At 37.5% G+C, this 26,825-nt stretch overlaps 1 protein-coding gene across 2 annotated transcripts in view; it reads right to left on the minus strand.

Moving 5' to 3' along the window:
- Nucleotides 1-1,271: 1,271 nt before the first annotated feature.
- CTNNA2 (catenin alpha 2) overlaps nt 1,272-26,825 on the minus strand; it is a 1,196,494-nt gene continuing 1,170,940 nt past the window's right edge. The window contains exon 19 of one of the 2 annotated variants that reach the window (XM_060027447.1): nt 1,272-2,505. In XM_060027447.1, the coding sequence (XP_059883430.1) occupies nt 2,218-2,505 (288 nt within the window). In that variant the 3' untranslated portion in view covers nt 1,272-2,217. The remainder of the gene's footprint in view (nt 2,506-26,825) is intronic. The other variant, XM_060027448.1, reaches the window with a different exon arrangement.

The raw sequence follows: 26,825 nt of genomic DNA on the forward strand, positions 1-26,825 counted from the left end.
TGGGCCCGTGAGCCATGGCCGCTGAGCCTGCGCGTCCAGAGCCTGTGCTCCGCAACGGGAGAGGCCACAACAGTGAGAGGCCCGCGTAGTGCAAAAAAAAATTTAACTCAAATTTAAGGGCAAAGTCAATGACATTCTCTAGATGCTCCTCTGATGCCTGCTGACTATTTTTCAGGATTTGCCAAGAAGCCTTTGAATTTTAAAAGTTTCTTGGCTAGTCTGAAGAATACTTTCAACCCATTAAATCACAGAATGCATAAACCCAGAGAGTTACGCAATGTTACCAATAAGTGCACACAGTGGTGTGCTCAACTTAGGACCTGGCTCAGAGGACGCATTCCATAAATAGTTGTGACAATGTCAATAGTTGCCTTTCTCAGTGTTTACACAAATTAAGGGAGCAGGGTAGTTGAAATAGTGGTTTAATGATTAGTGTTGAAAATCACTCTACAGCTTTTATCGTGGCTTCTCCATCTGTAGATCATTCTCAGCCTGAGTGGTGTTTTCATCATGGGGTGGTGGTGAGAAGTGATTTGAGCAGAACCATCTCTAAATAACATTTTGGACTGTTTCTTCTTCCACAACTTCTCAGTCTCTTCTCTTTGGGACTTTGTACCTAAGCTGACACAAAGCATAGGTGTCCATGTCTCCCAATATGTTATCACATTGCTAAGAAATGCACACGTTTTACTAGAAGTCTTCTGGAGACATACTATAACTTGCAAACTTGTAGAGATCATTCAAATGGGAGGAGTTTTGAGAACTCAAATGAATATTAGTTTTTTTATTTCCTCACTCCTCAAGCTATAGCTGAAAGACTACAGCCCACTCTTTCTTAGTAATGGGACAGAGACCCTCTTTTTTACAGTATATATAAAAAATGAATGAATGAATAAAATATTGAAATGAATAAAATATTTTGAAATTAATGGATCTCTCTCTCTCTCTCTCTCTCTCTCTCTCTCTCTCTCTCTATATATATATATATATATATATATATTTATTTATTTATTCAGTTTCTCTCTGAGAACACGTTAAGTTTCTTAAGTTTAGCCCAGGGCTAAACGTGGCCCAGAAAATTCTAACACATGACTTTCTCATTTTAGATTCAGTTTGAAAGTGAATAAAAACACATGGGAAAACACACACAAAAAACAATTCCTGGACTTAAAGATATCCCAGAGTTTTCTTTACATATCACCTAGCTACTTTTACCTCCAATTTCTAAAAATGAACACAAAGCATTTTTAATCAGTTTTCAAGAAGATGAGCTAATCTTTTATAAGCATGCATTCAACGAAGGAAAGCATTCTTCAGATGTCAAGATTAAATGTGTTTATTTCGAGTTAGTGGATACAATGGTATATTAGATACCAGCACTCCAAGCTACACCTATGTATTTGCCTCTAAATCTTCACACACTGTCAGTTTCCATTCCTCTAACATTCCATCACTGGGCTTCCTATTTCTAGCAAAATCATAGTTCAAATTTTTAAAAAAGTAAAAGCAAGATGATCACCACATTGTGCTTCCAGTGCCCCCAGAAGGATTATAATTGTTTTAAATAAATGTTTATGTTTTCAGTAAAGGGGGAAATTGATAACATGAGCACTAGTAATGGCACGACTAGGAGAGAAAGAACAGAATACAGATTAAAAGAAACATTTTCGGCTGGACGAGTTAGTTTCCCCTTAGTAAAAACTCCACATAATATCATCGATATGATGTCAACGTTAAATTGCTCAATTTGTGGGCCACACTTAAGCGTATTGGCTAGTACACTTTTGCACTGAAACAGAAGCAATACAAGCTTTATATTCTACCATTACACTTCCAGATTTTTCGCTTATTAATATACCTGCCAACTTAATGATTCTTGCATGCATTAGAGTTTGCTTTTGTAGAGTTAAGTTTATTTTCCCCATCCCTCCCGCTCCCATAAACATTGCAATGTGAACTCTTTGCCCAATTTTACTAGAATGTTGCAAAGGACAGCTCTGTGCCACCTTGGGACAGGAACTCCCTGTCCCCTCCCTGGGCTACAGATGGATCAGCACTATTGATCACATCTCATCTTACATGCAAACAGACACTGCTCCCTTAGTTCCCCATGCCAGAGGCATATGAGTCAGCAGGTATACATACAAAAATGGAATTAAAAAGAAAAGAATAGAAAAGGAAAAGAAAGAAAAAGCTTTCTTGTTAAAGCCTATCGTCCTAGAAGGAATCCATTGCTTTGAATTCACTTAAAGCCTGTACAGGCGAAATGTGTTTCTTCTGAGAACCTCGTCTAACTCGTGTCTGGAATTCTTCAGGCTTTTCTCTCTTCACAAGGGGCTTCTTCTCTGGAGCCTTCATCTTCCAAGACACAACAGGTGAGTTGACAGCTGCTGTCCCATAGACCTTCTGATATTTTGTTGAGGCCACATAAGATGCTTTCACCGTGAGGACAACAGCATTCATCAGATTTTTAGCTGCCTGGATGAGCGATGTGGCACTGTCCAGCTGGAGTGGAAGAAGAATGAAATATACTTGGGTTAGCCAAGGCACAACATTCAGAAGATGGAGGTGCAATTTCTCAGTTAAAACAATGTTGTGTTTATGCAAGTATACAGTATTGCCGAAAAAGGAGCAGATTGTTACATGATAAGGAGAATAGGTTACAAAGCAGTCACCTGTCTTCTAGCCCTAATCCCAAAAGAAAAAGAAAAAATAGAGGATACTCGACGATATGCAGTTTTCTAAAATCCCAGTACCTCGAAAGACAAAACCCTCCTTTTGGCATGTAAGAATTCCAACATAACAAAAGTTTTCCAAAGGGGAACATGTCATGTTATTGCATTAGGCTGATTGGTAATAATGACAATTATTTGAAAAGCATTTGGCAGGCACTAACGAATAAAACGTTATAAGGGGTTTTATGGCTCTCTCAGTGGAAGTATCTATTTGTAGACTATTTCTCCATCTTGAGCTCAGGATTGGTAGGGATGCAGGCAGCTAAGCAGAGGAATACGTCCATGGGTGCGCTGACTTTTTACTTAGGTGTTTATTGTGCTGCGGTACCTGACTTTTCCCAGGTCTTAAATATACCTCATATAAAATATCAACAGTTGTGTCAGGCTTGCATAGGTCAAAGAACATTCAGTGAGACCCCCTTATCCATGCGCTAATGAAATATTGATTTCTTACGATGTGCCAAATGCTATTTTAAGAACTTGTTTCCCCACTTAACTCTCACAACGACCCTGTGACGGAGGTATTACTGTCATTGCCATTATATGGTGAGAGATCTGGTGCATGCAGAGGTCCAGCAATTTTCACAGGTTTATACAGCTTAAGTGATGGGGTCCTTAAAGACTGTACTACTGTGCCATACTGCCACCCTATTGTGTAGAATGGCTTTAAAATTGCTAAGACCAGTCACAACTTAGAGCAGAGTAGGTGTAGAAGTTCATCTCCAGACTCCAAGACCAGGTATTTTTCAAGTTACCTCTTTTCTGCTTTTAACCAGTTAGGCAATGTGTTATAGACTGTATACTAGACCGTTCGATAACTGTTTCAAACTCCTGGACCACAAAAGCTGGAAAAGTTCAAAACTGCATTTCTCAGACCCCCTTTCAGCCAGGATTCTACATGTCACCTAGTGAAAGGAAAGAATTAACAGCTGGACTGCAAATATTACTCCAGCCTCAGGGATGCCTGAATGTAGTCTGTTCATTAAACCTGTAATAGTAACTAAGGAAATGTATCCATTGCAGTTAAATGAGGGATCCAAGAATGTTCCTAAGTAATGTGCTCCTAGTTGCTGAGATTGTTCATTGTATAACTTGTAATTGGTGTAGCTATATTAGAGAATAGGAACTAGGCGTACAACCTTCTGGGTATGAAGTAATTAACAATGTTATGCCCAGTGACCCCAAACACAGTGACTCCACTAATGTGATGTGACCTGATTTCACTTAACTTGTCATTTCTTGTGACCAAAGCAAGTCCCAAGCAGTGACTGGGGACATCAGAAGTTATATCTAAAGCTAGGGGCAGGACAGGAATAAAGACGCAGACATAGAGAATGGACTTGAGAACACGGGGAGGAGGAAGGGTAAGCTGGGACAAAGTGAGAGAGTGGCATGGACATATATACACTACCAAATATAAAATAGATAGCTAGTGGGAAGCAGCTGCATAACACAGGGAGATCAGCTTGGTTCTTTGTGACCACCTAGAAGGGTGGGATAGGGAGGATGGGAGGGAGACACAAGAGAGAGGAGATATGGGGATATATGTATATGTACAGTTGATTCACTTGTTATAAAGCAGAAACTAACACACCATTGTAAAGCAATTATACTCCATAACATGTTAAAAAAAAGAAGTTATATCTAAAGACTCTATTATGTTGTTCTGGCTGTTATCTGTTCTACATCCTTTATTAAAGCTAAATAAACATTATTCTGAGTTTAAAAATTCTATGAGAAATGAACTCAATTCTTCTACCATAAAAAAGCTCATAAAATCAGATTATTTGAGAAAACAATGGAAGAAGCTTTCTACGTATGAATTTCTTGCAATACCATAAAACTGAGGCTTCACCACACACACACACGATCAAAAGCCAGTATTACATTGATGCCACAATAATATAGAGAAGCTGAGATTTGTGGATTAGAGCCACGACTCAATGAATATATAATCGATTGCTTCGCAAATTAAATCAACCAATTGGATAGAGTAACTAGTTATGTTACCAATTCTATTACACTGTATAAGGTGTCCATATACCAAAATAACTGTTTAACCCATAATGTTTACTTTTACAGCATAAGTTTCTAAAGTTAGCTAAGGAAAAGCAAATTCTAGATTATTCATGTTAATAGAAGGGAAAACAGGCACAGATTGGTCCAGTGATTCTCTAAGTACAGTCTCTGAACCAGCATCACCTGGGAACCTGTTAGAAATGCACTCTCTCAGGCCAATCCCCACATTTCTGAATCAAAAAAACTGGCAATCCAGGGGATTCTGATTCATGCCAAAGGTTAAGAACCACTGGATTAATGACACCCAAGGACTCTCTCAAGGCTTATTTCAACCAATGATTTCAGGACTTCCACCATCAACAAGTTTGGTAACATCACAGCTAATTATCCAACTGAATCTCACTTTTTCATCTTTCCAATTATACCCCCAGGCAGAAGTACAAATAATGAAGAAAATAGATAAGATAGCAAAATGCTGGGATGATTAGATCAGTCATAGTTTCTTTAGGAGCTAGATACCATACCCCTTGGCCAATCGACAGTTCCCTGTAAAAGTCTATAAGGTTTCAGAAAATAGTAAAATTCGGTCATAAAGTTAGTTACTCTTGTTGTGTGCTATGGGTAAAGAGAGAGTAGAATGATATTATATCAGGGACAGTTCTGTTGATTTGCTTTGGGGTAACAGAATTAGCAGAAGTAGATTAGGGCAAGATATGTCTATTGTATTTTAAATTGTCCCCCGAAAAGCAAATCTTGGGAGAATTGAGTTGGGAGAATTGAGTGGATCCAACAAGAAGAATTACAAATAATTTGGAGATTTTTACCACAGATTCCATTTTCAGATAGATGGTGTCTAATTCTGCTGCAAAAATATGATAGCCTGTTTCTTCTTCAGAACCCCTTTGCTCTCCCAGCCTGACACAGGAATCCTATGAATAAACCTAACACATTAGTTGACAGTGAGACAGCTCTAAATTATAAAGTCAATGATTTTGTTCAAGCCACCTGGTGGGGCAAGTACTGAATTCATGGCAAGGCAAAGCGAGGAGGTGAGGGCCAGGTAAGCCTGAACAAATATACTCCAAGGCAATAAGGCCAATCTAAAATTAATACAAAATTTGACTTCTTCTTAAAACTTGAATTCCCCAGGGATAAATTTTACCATTTGCCCTATACCCACTGTAATGATTTAGATCATTTTCAGCACAATCATAATTTGTTTTATTTAAAAATGGGTCTCCTTTATACTTGTCCAAAATAGCACTGAGACCTGGTTTCCAAGTGGCACATCTTGCTAAAAATTCACTTCCTAAAGAAAATACATTAAAAAGAGTAAAGCTACATGGAAAGAAGATTTTTAAATGGAAAGTTTAAGAAAACTTATTTCACATAATTGTGCTCTATTTTGTGGTGTATACTGTAACTAGGGCATTTTCAAACAAGACGTGTTAATGAAATTCTAATAATATTAATACCCAACATTACTTGAGCACTTACTAGGTGCTTGGCATTGCCTTAGTCCTTTTAATTAATTTGCATGACTCAAGTTTCAAAACTCCTTGTAGTAGAAACTGTTACCCCCATTTTAAAGATGAGAAAAGGAAAGCTTAGAGAGGTAGGATAACTTGTCCCTGTAGTAACTGGCAAAGTAGGAATTAAGACCTGTACTCTCTCTCTCCAAAGCCCAACATCTGAACCACTACATTGCATTACTTCTCTGAAGCATCATTTAATCTCTGGGGTCTTGTTTTTCAGTGACTAACTATCATTCGAAATGAACTGATCTCAATTATTAACTCTGTCTGGGCATCCTATAAACATCATGACTAAGTCTAGTGAGAGCGTCCATCTCACCTGGTCTGTGATTTTTAGTCTCATCCTCAGATCCTGAATTCTTTCTAACTAAATCTCCTGGCTTGGGATGTGCTACTGCCCAGCAATCCTTCCTGGCCTTTTGACTGGTATCCTGGCTTGGATGCACCTTGACGGCAGCAGTTCCTGGGATCCGATCCCTGCAGATTTTTCTTGTACTTGCTCTGTTTCTATGAAGTACATTCAATATACAGCAGTAATGACTGCTGTATATTGTTGTACCCTCAGGTGGGGCTCAGCTACTCTGGTTAGTGTCCTAAGCCTTTATCTGGGCTGGTCTTGCTAGCTTAAATAAGTCTCAAAGGTGGACTGTCGCCAGCCATTCCTCAAGCTGGCTTGCATATACACTGAGTAGACTTATCCACAGAAAGAGACTTGTATCTTTTCCTGCTCAAGGGCCTTTCTATTCCTATGAGGCAGCCCATAAATTCTTATATCAATTCTAAGAGAAGTGGCTACTTAATTTAAAAAAAATAATAATAATAGCTTACATTTAGCAAATGTTACCATGAGCTAGTCTCTGGACTAACTTCTCAAGTTTCCTTTCTCTCATTCAATCTCACATCCACCCCTCAGACAGGGAATACTATTATGCTCAGCTAAGTGGGAAAGCCAAGATTTAAACCCAGGAAGCCTAACTCCAGAGCCCATGCTCTAACCATTGCTCTATGATGCTTCTCAGTGTCGAGCATGGCAGACGAATCCATAGTCCCCAAATTTATCAAGCTGTACTAGATTAATTCTATTCTATTCCATAGGTGTCTGCTGTCCCTAACCACGGAAATTAGGCTTCTCCTAATTCTGTCACTATTCTTTTTAAAATATCAAAGTACTATTTTAAAAAGGCAACAGATGTTTCCTCACATCTTGTTCTATTACAGTCCATGAAAAGCAAATAAGGGCGGGAGAGCTGTTTTACAGCCAATTCTATAGGGTTTTTCTGGCTCTTTTTCTGCCTCTATTACCACTCTCTTCTTCTTAACCTCACTTAACTTCTAATAGACAGATTTCTCTTTCCCTACACTTTCCTCATTTTGCGTTTTGAGTAGAGAGAAATACTAGAGGGAAGACTTCCTGAAATGTGATTCTTCCATTAATTGATATTTGTGCTGCTTACTTCCTTATGAATTGTGAAAAGTGCTTACAATGACTCAAAATTTACAGGATCATCTGAAGATTTCTGAAACACCATGTCATTATGTTTCATGCTATTTCATTAACATGGGGATTATACTGCAAGAGGTGTTCAGTTCCAATAGAAATAGAATTTGACAGAAATGTGACTGCATGACTCAAACCACACTCTTTCAAATGAAAGTGCAACTGCATTTCTTGAAACACCAAATTGTCATTTACTCTCTACCCTACAGTCTATCCCTCTATTTTTCTACTACTTTTCTAATGGGTTAAATAGAACGTTGGTCATGCCTGGATGGTTAAGAGTGCTGAAGAAGGACAATTCTGAAATTCCTAGCTAGTACAATTTGGTATATATGGATGTATTCATCCAGGTGATAGAATAAGTGGGAAGCTGAAGTGCTGAACTGTTGAGTTTAACTTTGGACATAGTGAGGTGTGTGTGTGCTACACGTAGGTAGAGTGAGTTACCAAAGGAAGAGTTGAAATTCTGTGAGTGAAATTCAGGGAGCAAGAGGTAAGAAACCATGTTTTGTTTATATTGGTCTTTCCAGTTCTGCATACAGTAAGTATATAATTTATGTCAATTTCTGTCTGATTTTTTCTTCCCTTCACATTTCTTATTTAGTGTTTCTACAGAGAGAGCTAATAGAATGTGGAATGAGATATTAAACCCATATTCTTCCCACAGGTCAAAAAGTCCAATAAATCTACTAAAATTTTTCTCTGCATTATACTTTCAAGATCAAAATCAATATTCTTTTAATAATCTAAGACATAACATCATCAAGAAATATCTTAACTATTCCCTTGACAGCCAAGGCTACTTTCGATTCTGTTAGGTAATTAGCAATCCTTCACCCTTGATAATAATGTTGATCCTCCTGGGGCCAACCAGCAATAAAGCTAATGCAGTTTAGATTTAACAACTGGCTTTAAAAAAACACCCTCACCCCAAATAAAAAAAAAAAAAATACCATTGTCAAAAGTGCAAAGTAATCTGAAAGAGGTGGAGAGAAATGCATTGGATTAACCACATATGACATAGTGAACATCTTAGGATGTTAATTTGTGAGGGTCAGGAATATAATTAGAGAAGAGAATTAGGATTTCACTGTGCTCCACATTAATCCATTTAAAATATGCATGTAGAGATAGAAATATAACCTGGAAATGAATCTATTTCCAAAAAGCTGATTATCTATTACCACAAAATAATGAACCATAAATGGTAGTTCATGCAAATCCCAAGTACAAAGCAATCCGTCCTTGCATTAAAAATAATGCAAATGTCATTGGACTACTGGCTAAGCTAAATTGAATAAAATAAACCAAATAATTTTGAAGGTGATTTTGAAATATAAAAGCCAAGGAGTGATTACCTTGAAAAGCTTAGAGGTGCCTGGGAACGGTAACCTAGTCCCATTTGGGCCTAGGCTCTTTTATTCTAATTTTCTCAAATAATAACTGATAGTGCTAATGACTTTGAGAATGCTAAACTGGGTAGAGTCCATTTTAACCATGTGCAAGATCTTTTAATGGGACTAACATAGTGTTTAACATATAAGAACAAGAAATATTTTAATGGGCCTACACTATAGATATTCAGGGCTGGGACAGTGTTTTGAGGGGAGGAAGTTGTGCTGGAAGAATTGATAATAAATTTAAAGTAAATACCCTGAGAAAACTGGAATTTCTCTATTGGAGCTGGCCATTTATTTATATTTAAACAGTTATCTCTCCAAAAGGAGTCACAAACTACCTGTAGGAAAAAAAAGAGAGACTTTGCTACAAGTCAGTTTTGCTGTTAATGAATGGGAGGTTAGAAACCCACAGCATTGCAGCCTATTATCTGCCAAGAAGAACATTTCATGTTTGAAAAATCCATGAGGATTTGAAGAGATATTTGATCCCCTTAGAAACTGTGATACATTTGAAATACCTTGAAATATCTCCCTACATTTTCCAGAGTCTATATCAATAACACTTTTATAAAATGCTAGCAAGTCCAGGGTAATAAATAACTGAAGCAAACAAAGATATGGTGAAAAGGTTCGGCCTAATCACATCTTTCCCCACTTCATGGATGTTTACATGAATACAAAAAAGATTATTCCTGTGTGGTAAACCCTCATTTCAGTGTCCTAGTCTACACACTCTTCCTCATCAAACATCAACAATGAAATAGATTAGCAAAGCTGAAATCCTTCTTGTTAAGACAGTGACAGTGGTGAACATAGGGCAGCAATGTGCACTCACCCCTATGGTGTCCATGGCAGGCATTACTAATCAATCACAGCACCTTGCTCCTTGAGAATATGCTCAGTGGCATGAGAAAGGAAACTTCTTTACCTCCCTCCTCCAAGAGGTCATTTTGAAAAAGTTGTCAAAAACAACTTGATATAGTTTATAACACAGATACTTCTATATTTAAATTGTTTAATACTTTCTGTTTCTGTTACTACCAATCAACCTCGAACAAGTATTTTTTTATTTAAATGATGCAGCATTTAATCTTTTTTCCCATAGCTAACTTTAAGGGACAAACTGTGAATTTGTACTGACACCACAGTATGAGTTGCTAATTAATGAAATAATTAAGCTGAAGACATAAGTATGAACAGAAGTACAAAGCATTTTGGGGATGATTTTAAATCAGAGGGTAAAAATTAGCTGAATATACTAACAAGTATGACGTCTGAAGTGAAAATGACCATCACAGGTATGGCTGTGATGATCGTTAAAACAAAAAATAAACTGCATTAAATCTATTAATATTAGAACATGTACTAATCCTTGATAACTGAAAGCAAGAATACTGTAGGCTAACTCCTGAAGAGTTGGCTTAATCCCAAGGGTGTTCCCATTTGATTACAGGATCTTGAAAAGTAAATGTTTTTCAACTTTAAGTAGTGGCTCAATCACAGCAGAAAGGAGGAGAAAAGGTCTGTTATTTTTTCTGCAGGGATTCCTTGAGTGCTGCCAGGGAGGCAGCTGGTGCTCTCCCAAGGCTGAAGGCCAGTTGTTGGGAAATATGTCTGTAATGGCTCAAGATGAAGTTGGCAAAGGCCTTAGCAGACAAGCACTGCAATCTCAGCCAGGCTTAAAAAAAAAAGCTCCAGTGTTGCTGAGAAATTTACCAATGGTTCTCAGGTAACTTTCTCAACTGGACATATTTGTGTTTTCCTTTCTAATTCATTGAGGTAGGTAGTACTTTTTAGTCAGCCAGTCCACTGATTAACTGTCTTCATTTGCATTTTTTCAATTATAGGTAAGTAAACCTTGGGGATTCCCATGAAGGCTTAATTACAGTCAACAAATTTCTTAAATATGGCTTAGAGCCATTTTTTTCCTCACCATTTAAAGCAGAACAGTTTTTGCTCAACCCCAAACAAGGCATTTTTGCTAACCTTGGAATCCCAAGGAGAAATGGGAGTATTGGGATGTGTTACCCCTTGGAAAGTTATGAACAGGCATCTCTATTCCTCCAGGAAGTCCCCACCTCCCTTTTCTATATTTCTGCCTTCCCATACTGTTCCTTTTCCTACACATCAGGATCTCCTGGCCCAGAGGTTTTCTCTGGGTTGTTTTCACATAACAACAGAAGCATAGGAAATAAATCCAACAAGAGACCATGCGCCAGTGGATGGATATATATATATATATATATATATATATATATTACAAACTGGGAGATATTCCTGGGTAGGAATATCTTTATGTCACATACATATTCCATGCATTGATTGTTGATTTTGTCATCTCTGATCATGAGAATCATCGTGTCTTCACCAACCAAGGCTCAGACTTTCAAAGGGCTACAGCTCCTTTTTGCCTTCCATATGGGGCAGCCAGCTAGCAGAAGGTCACCACATTTGATCCCTTTATTTCCCTCATTCTCCTGCACTATTCTGCATTACCATTACTGGGAGGCAAATTTAAGACAAGCCACTGCCCAAGAATCCAAGAGAAATATGTCTTCACAAAATGAATCAAAGAGCCACCAATGGGCCCAGTACTCTCAGAAATGCTGAACTTTGCATGGTCATGGTATATTTGTTGATAAGTGATAAAGGCCATTTAACACCTTACAAAACAGCTCCTAGGCTCCAGAATACAATGTGCAACTACTAAGTGAAGAATAGATCCAAAGAGTCAAGGACCACAGGTTTGGGTGCTGGTTGATGGAGGGTTGTGCCTGGGAAGGGAGCATAATCTGGAAGCCTGGATTATTCTTCACCATCTGTTCACTCCTCTCCACATTCAATCACTAACAGTTGTATCATGTGGCATTATTCATATGTTGGGGAAACTAAACTCCCATCCAGCCCATAACTCTCTTCTCATCAGGTGTGTGGAAAGAGCTAGTCAAAGCCTCTGTTGCTACCTGAGTCCTGGATGAAGAGAGTAAAGAGCAGCAGAAGAGACCCCTTCCCCAAGGAGTGTTTGCTACCCCTCCTCAGGATTCTAGTACCCTCTTTCCACCCCATTCCTCCAAGTCCTGTACATTCTCTCCCCTCTGGCAATGCGTTCTTACATTTCATGCTCCACTTCCAACTCTTCCTGTTACTCCATCCTGTTTTATCTTTTCCTCTCTTACAGTGAAGAAAAGCTTGGATTTTGGACTTTGGACTCAAAACCTGAGCTCAAACCTGATGGGTCTAATCACTGGCTATGTGATCTTGGGAGAGCTACTTAACCTAGCTCTACCTGAAACTCTTTCTTATCTTTCTCTAAAGTAAAAGTGAAAAAAAGCACTTTCTAGGATTATTAAGTATTAAATGAGATAATACCCTTGAAGCTGAATACCTGACACATGGAGGCCCTTAGCAAATCATAAGCTTTTATTATTACTGTGATCCACCTTTCCTTAAATCACCGTTTGAGTCTTTTTAAAAAGGGTCTTTTTAAAATCATATTTTTCATTTCCACCTCCTCCTCCTCTACTTTCCCCTCTCAAGGTTTCTCCACACCCTCCATCCACCCAATCCAGCATTTTGGACTCACTCTAACCTTCTTCTTACTGAAGCTACTGTCACCTTGGCTTGTTCTCAATGCCTGATTATTACAGTTTTAATGTTGTACTGATAAAGGCATGGAGAAGTTCACAAGGAGAATAGAAAAGCACCGTAAGTTGTATCTTTTGTAGCACTACTGAATCTTTTAGAAGGAGGAAAGGAGGGCTCAAGATTCAGTATAAGAAAACATGGGGGATTTATGCATGGCACCCAAAATATCTAAGAACATTTAGGGCTTATAGGGGTTGGAGAAAGACTGGATAGTTGAAAAGTCAAGATGGCTCTAGTAGGAGGTGGAGGGAAGCCAATCTGGTCCTGGAAAGTAATGTTTAAAGATCTTATTTGAGAGGCATCAAAAGAAAGAGTATAAAATATTTTATCCAACCACATATAGGGCCTAACATTTCAAAAATTCAGGCTCTTCAAAAAAAATCATACTCTTTGTTTTGGTTAAGATAATATTTCTAGATATTTCTTATTGAAAAGCATAATAATGTTACCTGGGAAGTTCAACAGCCTAATTAATTCAACTCTTATATTGTCGTCAGAACCCAGCTGAGAGTGTCCTAAGCTACCTCAAACACAGTTCCCTCTTCTGCACATCAAACACTGAAGATCAACCTCCCAAGCCCTGTGCTTCAACTCCATCAAAATACAGTTGGGTTTCCTAGATTTGTTTCCTAAAGTCTTAAATCCATTGTTCTATAAAATGGGCTATTTAAAATTTTTAGCCCATTGGACCTAACACCTGCTGTCTTCAACTGAGATCAGCTTATCTCGTTATCTTAACCCACCAATAGACTCACAGTGTTGAATCTACATATTCTTCAGGGGTGCTTGAAAGTTTCATCCACCCAGCTTCCCAAAACATAAGCATACCAATCTTGCTGCATTTGGTTATATTTTGTTCATATTTATTAACCAAATAAATTAGCAAAGGCCAGGTCTTGAAAATAGACTAACCAAAAAATCCAGGATAATTAAAAGTCAAACTATAAAGAAAGGACATTGCCTAGGCTACAGTCTGGAAAGACCAGGAGGTACCAAGAAGTAAGTTAGGTGCAAAAGAAACAAACAAACAAAACAAAATAAAACAAAAACAGAATGGGTAACCTTTAAACAAGCCATACTTGTCAATGCTCCAAGCCTCTTCCAGAAATGCCTCTTTTAGTGAAGGCAAGGATGGTTCATGTGTGACATACTTGCTACCATTTCTTCATTGGTACCTTTATCAGGCACATCCAGTCAATAACAGTCCTTTGTTCTATTGATCCTAGACAAGATCTCAGAATTCTTCTCAAAACACACTGCAGTCAATCACTAGCAATTGATGAGAGTGAGCAATCAAGGTTAAACCCATTTACCATATCCACTATGGGCCTTCGAACCCTCCCCCCAAAGGCTATGCTTTGATTAACAGGGGTATATTAATATTGTTTCTCCCTCATTAGCATATTGTTCTCCTTGTATAATTCATAAAGAATAATCTCTTAAATATAATGCAGAAAACTAATGTGAAATCTTAGACATATATGTAACTATACAAAATAATTCACTACATCAACCTAAAATTTCAACTCTTCTTTTTTTTTTTTTTTTTTTTTTTTGCGGTACGCGGGCCTCTCACTACTGTGGCCTCTCCTGTTGCGGAGCACAGGCTCCGTACGTGCAGGCTCAGCAGCCATGGCTCATGGGCCTAGCCACTCCACCGTATGTGGGATCTTCCCGGACCGGGGCACGTACCCATGTCCCCTGCATCGGCAGGTGGACTCTCAACTGCTGTGCCACCAGGGAAGCCCTCAACTCTTCTTTTATTACAGAAATGAGAATAACAACAAAAAGAAATGGATATCATTATTCAAGGGCTCATAAGAGGTCTTCAGTATAATGCATCTTTTAAAGTCAGTAATTTTAATTAAATTAGTTTTAAATTTGAGCAGTTAACCCATGGCTTTTCATAATTGAATACATTTTTCTGCCTACTTTGAAACATTCTTTGAGTAGACATAGAACAATACTCTCCAAATACTTTTCTTTTTTCCTGGCCACTACTTTTCTCATTGTGAGATGTAAACTCACTACCAGTTTCATCACATATTTAATTAATTTCCAAGTGTTCACTGTGTACATTGTCACAGATTCAGGTGAAGTTTTCCTATCTTACTTAGAACACAGTGAGTTGTAAGTACTTAACTTCCATCTGGATCTTACTTCAGGTTCTTGCAAAAGTTCTTACTTTCACAAAGACCTCTCAACATTTAGAGGATAACCTAAACTTCTTCAGACTTCTCTTAATGACTCTTCCCAACATTCCAGAGACAAGTATGAGCTACCTGCTCTTCCCACTGTCTTCTTAGTCTCAGTTACTGACAACACAATTCTTCCAACTGTTTAGGTTAAAAACCCAGAATTTTATATTACACCTTGTTCTCTCTGACCCAGCATCCAATCTTCCATCATAGTCTGTCAGCAGCATCTTTGAAATATATCCAATATTTGACCTTTTCTCACCTTCTCCACTATTACCACCATGGCCAAGCCCCAACAGAATCTCTTGTTAGATTGTTTTAATATCTTCCCCTAACTAGTTTCCTTGCTCCTCACTCTTTCCTCCCTTTAACAGGAACCAGAATAGTCCTGTTACATAAACTCAAATAATATTGCTTTTCTTCTCAACATCGTCCAATGGTGCCCCATCTCAATCTGAGTAAAATCCAAGACTATCACAGTGGCCTTCAAGGTCATAAAATCTGGTTACCAATAGTTCTGATTTCTCTGTTGTTCACTCCACTACTACATATTGGTCTCTTGGGGACTTCCCTGCTGGTGCAGTGGTTAAGAATCCACCTGCCAATGCAGGGGACACGGGTTTGAGCCCTGGTCCAGGAAGATCCCACATGACGCAGAGCAACTAAGCTCATGTGCCACAACTATTGAGCCTGTGCTCTAGAGCCCATGAGCCACAACTACTGAGCTCACGTGCCACAACTACTGAAGTCCACGTGCCTAGAGCCCATGCTTCACAACAAGGGAAGCCACCACAATAAGCCCGCACACTGCAACAAAGTGTAGCCCCTCTTGCTGCAACTAGAGAAAGCCCGCACACAGCAACAAAGACCCAATGCAGCCATAAATAAATAAATAAATAAAACATTGCTCTCTTGATTATTGCTCAGACAGACCAGTCATGCTTGCCCTTCAGTGCCTTTATACTTTTTTCTTCTGCCTAGAATGCTCTTCCCTCAGATACCTGTAAAGCTTGGTCACTAAACTCCATCAGATATTTAATCAGATATCAGTATCTCAGTGAAAACTTCTCTTTCCAAATTGCAACTCCATTCCCAGCATTAACTCCTCCTCTTTCCATTTTAGTATTTCTTCATACACTCGTCATCATCTAACAAATATTTTTTTCATGGGTTTATTGTCCCTCACCCCAAGCTATATCCCAAACACCTAAAACAGTGTCTAGCATATGGGTCTTCCATAAATATTTGCTGAATGTTGTTGAATAATTGCAACTTTACAGATGAGGAAGTAAGAGACAACAAAGCTTGTCCAAAGACGGAAAGGTAGGGCACAATGCCTAGTCCAGTACCCAACTCCCTATGTCATCAATCTGTTTATTCTTCCATGGAAGAGTACCCAAAGGCAAAATATTAGCAGGACAGTGGAATTTAGGGACATAATATACAAAGTAAATGTTATCTAGCTACAATACAAGTCTTATGACCTCTTCCCCTCAGTGGTATAGCTTCAGGATCATCCTTTGCTCAGAAAACATCCATAATTCAATTATTTGTGTTTATTACTTTCTGTGTATAAAATACTGGGCTTTCTTTAAGGATCATCTCTCTCATTAACAGTACCAGCGTCTGTGAAGCACTGATCTATGTTTTCTAGGTATAGTTCTGGGAACTTAATAAATGATCTCTAAGATGTATAAGATAGATACCATCATTCATTCTTTACATAAAAGGAAATAGAGAAAAATTAAGTTCTTCGTGAACTTGGGTTCACAAACTCATATCTGGTAGAACTCAGCTTCAGTTTACCCACGTGACACACTACATGCAATCTTCTTTGACCAGGCAAATCCACCTTAGTGTTTTCCTGCCCTGAACTCTCTATTCCTGGCTATTGGTTCCATTTATCTGGAGCTCAGTATGAATTATGGTGGCTTTTAACTATTCATAAATGTGAATCATGTGACCAAGCAGTAATGAAGTGGATTTCCTTAAGTCATAAAGGAATAAAAGGTCACACCACCTTCCAGTCCTGCAATAACGATTCACATGAGATATGAATTAGGCACATAGTAAGGACTTCATCTTCTACTTACTCGTTTTCTTGCCAGCCACTAAAAAGTCACTTACATTTTCAAAGAAAACTTGATCAAATACAACATCTAATTCTCCTTCCCACTAGCCACCACATATACCACTTGCTATTTACACAAAGTTTATGAAAAAAACTTTTTTATTCTAAATTTCTACAACAAAGCCTTTTACTCAACCACACAATGGGCACCATGATATGATGTAAGGCTGACATAGTTTTTAAGAACACAACATATCTTAGTTGTTACCATCATGTATACTATCTGACTGATACTATATCCTGTATTTCTTGTTCAACTACTAGTCTAAGGGGGACAGGGACAAGCAACATCCTTCAAATGCACAAAGCACAACAGCACAAAGAGAAATTGGCTCTAATCTTGGCTGTGCTAGCTGCTGACTAGGAAAGTTTGGGGTACTCTTGTAACCTCTCTGAGCTTCTGCTTCTTCAGCTGTAAAATGGGGTTATTAATACCAATATATTTTCACCAGTTTTAAAAGTAAACTTTTAAAATTTTAAATAAGTATGTCACTATAAAAGATTATTACATAAGTTCTGGGTACCTTGGGTGAGTCCTTTTAGAATCTTCATCATAATTTATTGGACCACCTGGGTAACTCAGGCCCAAGAAAGTCTGCACAGGGAAGGGTATTCCAATAGACGCCCAGGGTGAGAGTACCATAAGCCTTAACAAGACAAGAACAAGGTGCTTCCAAAATGAGGTAAGCTTTCTTTTCCACCTGACAGTGGGGATGACTAGGGCTGAAATATGGGTGAGGTGGTCTAGTTACAATCTAATTTTTCCCTTTTTTTGGAGAATGCTCAGGAAATGTCATTCTCAAAATAAATGTAACAGAGGAACCTGCTATTGGGGACCCAAAAACTGACTGTGGAGTGCATTCCTAAAAGAAATAAAGATCAGCCAAAAAATAAAGATAAACCATTCTCGTAATATGAGCATCCATGGAGCTATCCTTGGTGATTGCAGCTCAACTCCTGTTACATTTCTTGCTGGCATGAAATAATTAGTTACTTATTTGCTGCTTTGTCTTCAAAGACTTTGTGTGCATGTGAAAGTCTTGTCTTAGAACTAGACTTCTTGCTATTTATGAACAAGTACTTCCTGTCCCTTTATTGTCATGTTCTGGCTAGCACCACATAAGCCACAGTAGGATTGGGTATATACGTCCCCAGTGTTTAGCCAGTTGGGTGATGGATTCTTAGCTCAGGCTGCCTCTTAAACTGATCTGTAAGAGCAGCCTACTGATAAAATTTGACTAATACGTCTCTGTATTGGGTTAATGTACTTTGGATATTTTCCAGATTCAATATATATTGAGCATCCCAGCCAATATTTTACATCACTTAATCTTCACTCTATCCCCCCCCAAAAATGATACATCCCTTTATCCTTACTGTTTGATACATGAGGGAACGGAGGCTTAAAGAAAAGTAACTTGCTAGCTAATAAGACAATTACCAGGAATTTTAAGTGTATGACTTCTGTTCCCAGGTGTAGTGTATTTAATAATACACTGCAGCTCCAATTGTTTTTGAACAAAATAAGAAATAAAGAGCATTTAAGGTGGTTCCCCTGAGAAACTAGAATATGTCCCCTTACAAGTGCCTGCCAGGGCATGGCCTGGTTTGGAACCTTATAATCTGTTTCTCCTGGAGTGAGTACTTTAGGAAAAATACAGCAAAAACACTGGAGGGTTCTCTTCAGTCTAAAACTGGAAATATTATTTCTTTGGTCCAACAAAGAACCTACGGATGGACAACATATTATCTGTTCTCTTGCAAAAGAGGTTGAGCTATACAAGAAACTTTCAAAATCACAGATTAAAGGACAAAGTATCCTCAAAAGACTGGACATGCATAACAGTATTGCAAAAAGTCATAGAAAGGATATTAGTGGTTCCTTTGAAAGCAAGCCTCAAATCTATGAAATTGGAAAACTTCTTTGAAAAAAAAAAAAGCACTTTGTAAACTTCCAATGAAATGACAACTTTTAACCAGTGAACAAAGATAAACATTAAAGTGTTGGAGAGAGTCTGATACAGTATCTTGCCCCTACTGAAAATCATACTTAATACTAAGATGAAAGTTTCCTCAAGGCACAATCCCTAACTTGGAGTTCCTGTGAATCTAGCCTTTGAGAAAGTTAAATCACCTCCATATTTATTATAAGATTTAAAGGATACCTCATTATTTCTTTACCTGATACACTAAAAACTGCCATGGTAAATATTTCAAATACACTACAACTACAGCTTTGAAAGAAAGAGTGATCTCTGTTTCATCTAGAGTCACCACCTGTTACCTGCTCTCCAACCTTCTCTTTAAAACGAATTAATGCTGAACTATGAAATATATTCAATGTTTACCTATAATTTGCTTGGTTTCAAGGGCTCAGCTAGCACTAATTTCAGCATTGCAGTTACATATCATAAATATTATCTCAAAAACACTCACATAATTAATTTGAATCTCAAGACCATTGGCCTGATGCATTTCTTAATATTATTTTTAAAGGAAAAAATATAAATTATCACTTTGTTTTTCTTCCTTATTTTTAAAAAGGTACTTATTATCTATTTCATCATACAAGGATTAAAAAGTATACAGAGAGAATAAAGTAATATGTGAAAATGTTTTGTTTAACAAAAAAAGGTGTTATAAAAACAATTGATTTGGGCTTCCCTGGTGGCGCAGTGGTTGAGAGTCCGCCTGCCAATGCAGGGGATACGGGTTTGTGCCCCAGTCCGGGACGATCCCACATGCCACGGAGCGGCTGGGTCCGTGAGCCATGGCCACTGAGCCTGCCCGTCTGGAGCCTGTGCTCCGCAACGGGAGAGGCCATAACAGTGAGAAAAGCCCGCGTACCGCTAAAAAAAAAAAAAAAAAAAAAAAAAAAAAAATATTGAATTGTTTTAAACTCAATACCCTTGTTTGTAAAAAGCAAGAAACTGAAGTAAATTCACTTAACTTTCTTTTAAACACATTCTTATCAGAGCCCTGAATTGCCTTTGAGAGTAGAAATGCCTGTATCTCTAAGACAGGAATATTTGGGGGTAACCAACAAGGAAGATGGATGGAGATCTTAAAAAGATGTATGAAGTTTATGGCCAGAGGATGACCGTGATGGGTTCTCAGGAGTCTCGCTTCTAGAAAAATGCACACCCACACCCCGATGCCAGGCTACGAATGGGCATTTGGCAGATGAATCTGGAACCATTGTATCTTCCATCTTCCACCCTTCCAGAGGGAAGAAATAAAAGGCTCCATTTCAAATAGTATGTATATTCTAGGTGAAAAATCGAGATTTCAACCAGATCTATGGTGCTCATCTGGGGCAATTTCCCCACTACAGGCATCTAGTGGGGAAATGCCAGTGATCTTGCCAAACATACTATACAGTGAACAACCACAACAACTTCTCACAACTAAGAATTATTTAGACTAAGCTAGAATGAAATAGCCTAATGAGACAAGCCATGAGGTCTAAGAAAGGGTCGAAACTGACTTAAAGCCCTGGGAAGCTCTCACCATAGCCTCACTCCTCCCTCCTTCCTAGACCAGAAGTTTTCAAAGTGTGATCCATGAGTATCTGCATCCAGAACGTTTAGAAATAGAATACAGATTCCTGATCTCAGGCGTGAGCTTCAGAACTGTGAAGGGAAAGCCTAGGAATCTCCATTTTTATTTGCTACCCATGTGATTCTTCTACAGATTGAAATATAAGAATCATTACTTCACTTCTCTGTTGAAGTCATTCCCTTCTGTATTTTCAGCTATCACCTCTCTGTAGTGATTCCTTCAGGACTCTCAATGACAAAAAATTGCAATTTCTATGAGGGCAGAGACTTTGGCTGATTCTTCACTATTGTATATCCAGTGGCTTGATTGGTAGACATGATGAAAGAGGGCAAGAGGGCACCTACATCATCAAAAAGACCATCATCTTTGGGAAGAGACAAGGTAATGAAAAATAAAGTTAGCTACCGATTTATTCGGTACTTCTACATTCTGGGCCTTGTACTAGATCTGTGGCACACATTAACACTAAAAACAATGCAACAAAGTACATACTAATGTAATTTTCACTTTACAGTTGAGAAAAATGGGGCTCAGCTGGATCAAGCAACTACCAGAAGTCAGAATTCAGTTTGTGTGCCACTGAATGGAGAGTATAGACGGGTAAGAACTGCCACTCCATGCCCAATTCTTCCCATTTTTTTCAGATTTGTCATATGATATATATAGACATAATTTGGGTAGGGGTACAGATGTTCCTGGGAAATATTTTAAAGCGTGTTAACACAGCTAGGAAGCACATCATTTTGCCCTCTCACCTCTTTTCTTCTTCTTGTATGGGATATGGGAAGATGCAGCACTAGCAGTCAACTTGGACCAAAAGATGAACTTGAGAACAGAAGCCTCCACTGCTCCTCAAGTGGAGCAGAGCATAAAGTCAGAAGGAGTCTGGGTCCTTGATGACTCTGAGATTACTATACCAGCCCTGAACCACCTATAGACTTATTCTATGTGAAAGAGAAATAAATATTTGATGTTTTATCATATGTAGCTGAATCTAAATTTAATTAAAATACATGAATTATAAATACTATTATTGGGCATTAATAATTTAGGATACTTAATTAAAAAGTCATATTTCACATCTAAATATAATTAGCATTTTAATATAACATAACCTTCATGTGGGAGGGCAAATGAAACAAGCCATGTCACTTTAGCCCTTATTTTAAGTTCCATTTTTAAAATAAATGATTAATTTGATTAATTCAGCTGTTTTGAAAGAAATTCTATATGTTTCCATACCATAATCTTTTTTTTTTGTTAGTCTACTTAAAGTACTAGGAAATATAACAAAATAAATTTCAAAAATTAAGTTAGCTAAAAAAATTAATTACTTGATTTTGGGCCCTAAATCTTAGGTAGACAATGCACTTTGAAATCCAGTATTTAAAATAAACTCAGGTGTTTTCATGTGGGAATAAATGAATGCAAGCATGAATGAATGATAGACTTAAGAATCATTTACTAGGATTTTTCAGTGTGATAACTTACTACAATGGAAAAAGGTATGGCCAAGAAGCTATCCTATTAGGCACACATTATGTGCTCATTGTGCAAGAAATCAGGGAAAAAATTAAGAACATTCAAACACATTCCCTATCCTTATGGAGCTCACAGACTAGCTAGGGATATATATATATATATATATATATATATATATATAAAATTAAATAAATTCCTACACTGCATTCCATATCAGGAATGATAGAAAACACGTCACACTGTGGGAGAATATCAAGAGAGTCTTCCTGGAAGCACTACAGTATATCAACTACTAACTTTGTAACCTCCAGGAAGTTACTTAAATTCTCCAAACCTCGTTTTCCTAATATTTTTAATGGGGATGACAGTATCTCTTCCACAGAATGATTTTGAAAACACATTGCAGAGTGCATTTCAAATGCTTAGCACAGTGCATGGAACATACTAAGCCCTCAATGTATCTTAGTTTAATAATAATTGAGGTATTTACTACATGCAATCGTCCTGTTGTCCCTCTAAGTGGTATTACTATTCCAATTTTTAAATCAAAAGCAAAAGCTCAGAGATTAGCAATGTTACCCAATATCTCCCAGATGATAAAAGACAGACTTGGTTTCCAAATTCACATCAAATAGCAATACCTTGCTTATAATTTTAACATCTACCTTAAGAGAACATGATATATTTTTTTAACAACTTTATTGGAGTATAATTGCTTTACAATGCTGTGCTATTTTCTGCCCAATAACAAAGTGAAACAGATATATGTATACATATATCCCCATAGCCCCTCCTTCTTGCATCTCCTTCCCACACTCCCTATCCCACCCCTCTAGGTGGTCAGAAAGCACCGAGCTGATCTCCCTGTGCTATACAGCTGCTTCCCACTAGCTATCTATTTTACATTTGGTAGTGTATATATGTCAGTGCTACTCTCTCACTTCAACCCAGCTTACCCTTCGCCCTCCCTGTGTCCTCAAGTCTATTCTCTTTGTCTGTGTCTTTATTCCTGTCCTGCCCCTAGGTTCATCAGAACCATGTTTTTTTTTAGATACCATATATATGTGTTAGCATACAGTATTTGTTTTTCTCTTTCTGACTTACTTCACTCTGTATGACAGACTCTAGGTCTATCCACCTCACTAAAAATAACTCAATTTCATTTCTTTTTATGGCTTAGTAATATTCCATTGTATATATGTGCCACATCTTCTTTAGCCATTCATCTGTCAATGAACATTTAGGTTGCTTCCATGTCCTGGCTATTGTAAATAGTGCTGCAATGAACACTGTGATACATGTCTCTTTTTGAATTATGGTTTTCTCAGGGTATATGCCCAGTAGTGGGAGTGCTGGGTCATATGGTAGTTCTATTTTTAGTTTTTTAAGGAATCTCCATACTGTTATCCATAGTGGCTGTATCAATTTACATTCCCATCAAAAGGGCAAGAGGGTTCCCTTTTCTCAACACCCTGTCCAGCATTTACTGTTTCTAGATTTTTTGATGATGGCCGTTCTGATCGGGGTAGGGGGTACCTCACTGTAGTTTTGATGTGCATTTCTCTAATAATTAGTGATGTTGACCATCCTTTCATGTGTTTCTTGGCAATCTGTATATCTTCTTTGGAGAAATGTCTATTTAGGTCTTCTGCCCATTTTTGACTGGGTTGTTTGCTTTTTGATATTGACCCGTATGAGCTGCTTATATATTCTGAAAATTAATCCTTTGTCAATTGCTTTGTTTGCAAATATTTTCTCCCATTCTGAGGGTTGTCTTTTTGTCTTGTTTATGGTTTCCTTTGCTGTGGAAATGCTTTCATTAGGTCCCATTTTTTTATTTTTGTTTTTATATCCATTTCTCTAGGATGTGGGTCGAAAAGGATATTGCTGTGATTTATGTGATTTATGTCATAGCCTATGTTTTCCCCTAAGAGTTTTATAGTGTGCAACCTTACATTTAGGTCTTTAATACATTTTGAGCATATTTTTGTACACGGTGTTAAGGAGTGTTTTAATTTCATTCTTTTACATGTAGCTGTCCAGTTTTTGCAGCACCATTTGCTGAAGAGGCTGTCTTTTCTCCATGGTATATTCTTGCCTCCTTTATCAAAGGTAAGGTGACCATATGTGCATGGATTTATCTCTGGGGTTTCTATCCTGTTCCATTGATCTATATTTCTGTTTTTGTGCCAGTACCATACTGTCTTGATTACTGTAGTTTTGGAATATTGTCTGAAGCCAGGGAGCCTGATTCCTCCAGCTCCCTTTCTCTTTCTCAAGATTGTTTTGGCTATTGGGGGGTCTTATGTGTTTCCATACAAATTGTGCAATTTTTTGTTCTAGTTCTGTGAAAAATGCCATTGGTAGTTTGATAGGGATTGCATTGAATCTGTAGATTTCTTTAGGTAGTATAGTCATATTCACAATGTTGATTCTTCCAATCCAAGAACATGGTATATCTCTCCATCTGTTTGTATTATTATAATTTCTTTCATCAGTGTCTTATAGCTTTCTCTATACAGGTTTTTGTCTCCTTATGTAGGTTTATTCCTAGGTATTTTATTCTTTTTGTTGCAATGGTAAATGGAATTTGTTTCCTTAATTTCTCTTTCTGATTTTTCATTGTTAGTGTAAAGGAATGTAAGAGGTTTCTATGCATTAATTTTGTATCCTGCTACTTTACCACATTCATTGATTAGCTCTAGTAGTTTTCTGGTAGCATCTTTAGGATTCTCTATGTATACTATCATGTCATCTGCAAACAGTGAAAGTTTTACTTCTTCTTTTCCAATTTGGATTCCTTTTATTTCTTTTTCTTCTCTGATTGTTGTGGCTAAAACTTCCAAAACTATGTGAATAATAGTGGTGAGAGTGGGCAACCTTGTCTCTTGCCTGATCTTAGAGGAAATGGTTTCAGTTTTTAATCAATTGGAACAATGTTGGCTGTGGGTTAGTCATATATGGCCTTTATTATGTTGAGGTATGTTCCCTCTATGCTTACTTTCTGGAGTATTTTTATCATAAATGGGTGTTGAATTTTGCTGAAAGCTTTTTCTGCATCTATTGAGATGATCATATGGGTTTTATCCTTCAATTTGTTAATATGGTGTATCACACTGATTGATTTGCATATATTGAAGAATCCTTGCATCCCTGGGATAAACCCCACTTGATCATGCTGTATGATCCTTTTAATGTGCTGTTGGATTCTGTTTGCTAGTATTCTGTTGAGGATTTTTGCATCTATGTTCATCAGTGATATTGGCCTGTAGTTTTCTTTCTTTGTGCCGTCTTTGTCTGATTTTGGTATCAGGGTGATGGTGGCCTCATATAATGAGTTTGGGAGTGTTCCTGTCTCTGTTATATTTTGAAAGAGCGTGAGAAGCATAGGTGTTAGCTCTTCTCTAAATGTTTGATAGAATTCACATGTGAAGCCATCTTGTCCTGGGCTTTTATTTGTTGGAAGATTTTTAATCATAGTTTCAATTTCAGTGCTTCTGATTGGTCTGTTTATATTTTTTATTTCTTCCTGGTTCAGACTCAGAAGGTCATGCTTTTCTAAGAATTTGTCCATTTCTTCCAGGTTGTCCATTTTATTGGCATAGAGTTGCTTGTAGTAATCTCTCATGATCTTTTGTATTTCTGCAGTGTCAGTAGTTACTTCTCCTTCTTCATTTCTAATTCTGTTGATTTGAGTCTTCTCCCTTCTTTTCTTGATGAGTCTGGCTAATGGTTTATCAATTTTGTTTATCTTCTCAAAGAACCAGCTTTTAGTTTTATTGATTTCCGCTATTGTTTCCTTCATTTCTTTTTCATTTACTTCTGATCTGATCTTTATGATTTCTTTTCTTCTGCTAACTTTGGGTTTTTTTGTTCTTTCTCTAATTTCTTTAGGTGTAAGTTTATGTTGTTCATTTCAGATTTTTCTTGTTTCTTGAGGTAGGATTGTATTGCTATATACTTCCCTCTTAAAACCGCTTTTGCTGCATCCCATAGGTTTTGGGTCATTGTGTTTTCATTTCCTCTTTGTTTTTTTCAGTGATCTCTTGGTTATTTAGCATCGTATTGTTCAGCCTCCATGCATTTGTATTTATTTTATTTATTTTTTCTGTAATTGATATCTAGTCTCATAATGTTGTGGTTAGAAAATATACTTCATATGATTTCAATTTTCTTAAATTTACCAAGGCTTGATTTGTGACCCAAGGTATGATCTATCCTGGAGAATGTTCCATGAGCACTTGAGAAGATAGTGTATTCTGTTGGTTTTGGATGGAATGTCCTATAAATATCCATTAAGTCCATCTTGTTTAATGTGTCATTTAAAGCTTGTGTTTCCTTATTTATTTTCATTTTGGATGATCTGTCCATTGGTGAAAGTGCAGTGTTAAAGTCCCCTACTATTATTGTGTTACCGTTGATTTCCCCTTTTATGGCTGTTAGCATTTGCCTTATGTGTTGAAGTACTCCTATGTTGGGTGCATAAATATTTACAACTGTTATATCTTCTTTTTGGATTGATCCCTTGATCATTATGTAGTGACCTTCTTTGTCTCTTGTAATAGTCTTTATTTTAAAGTCTATTTTGTCTGATATGAGAATTGCTACTCCAGCTTTCTTT

The sequence above is a fragment of the Delphinus delphis genome, chromosome 12 (genome assembly GCF_949987515.2).
Source record: "Delphinus delphis chromosome 12, mDelDel1.2, whole genome shotgun sequence".
Lineage (NCBI taxonomy): Eukaryota > Metazoa > Chordata > Mammalia > Artiodactyla > Delphinidae > Delphinus > Delphinus delphis.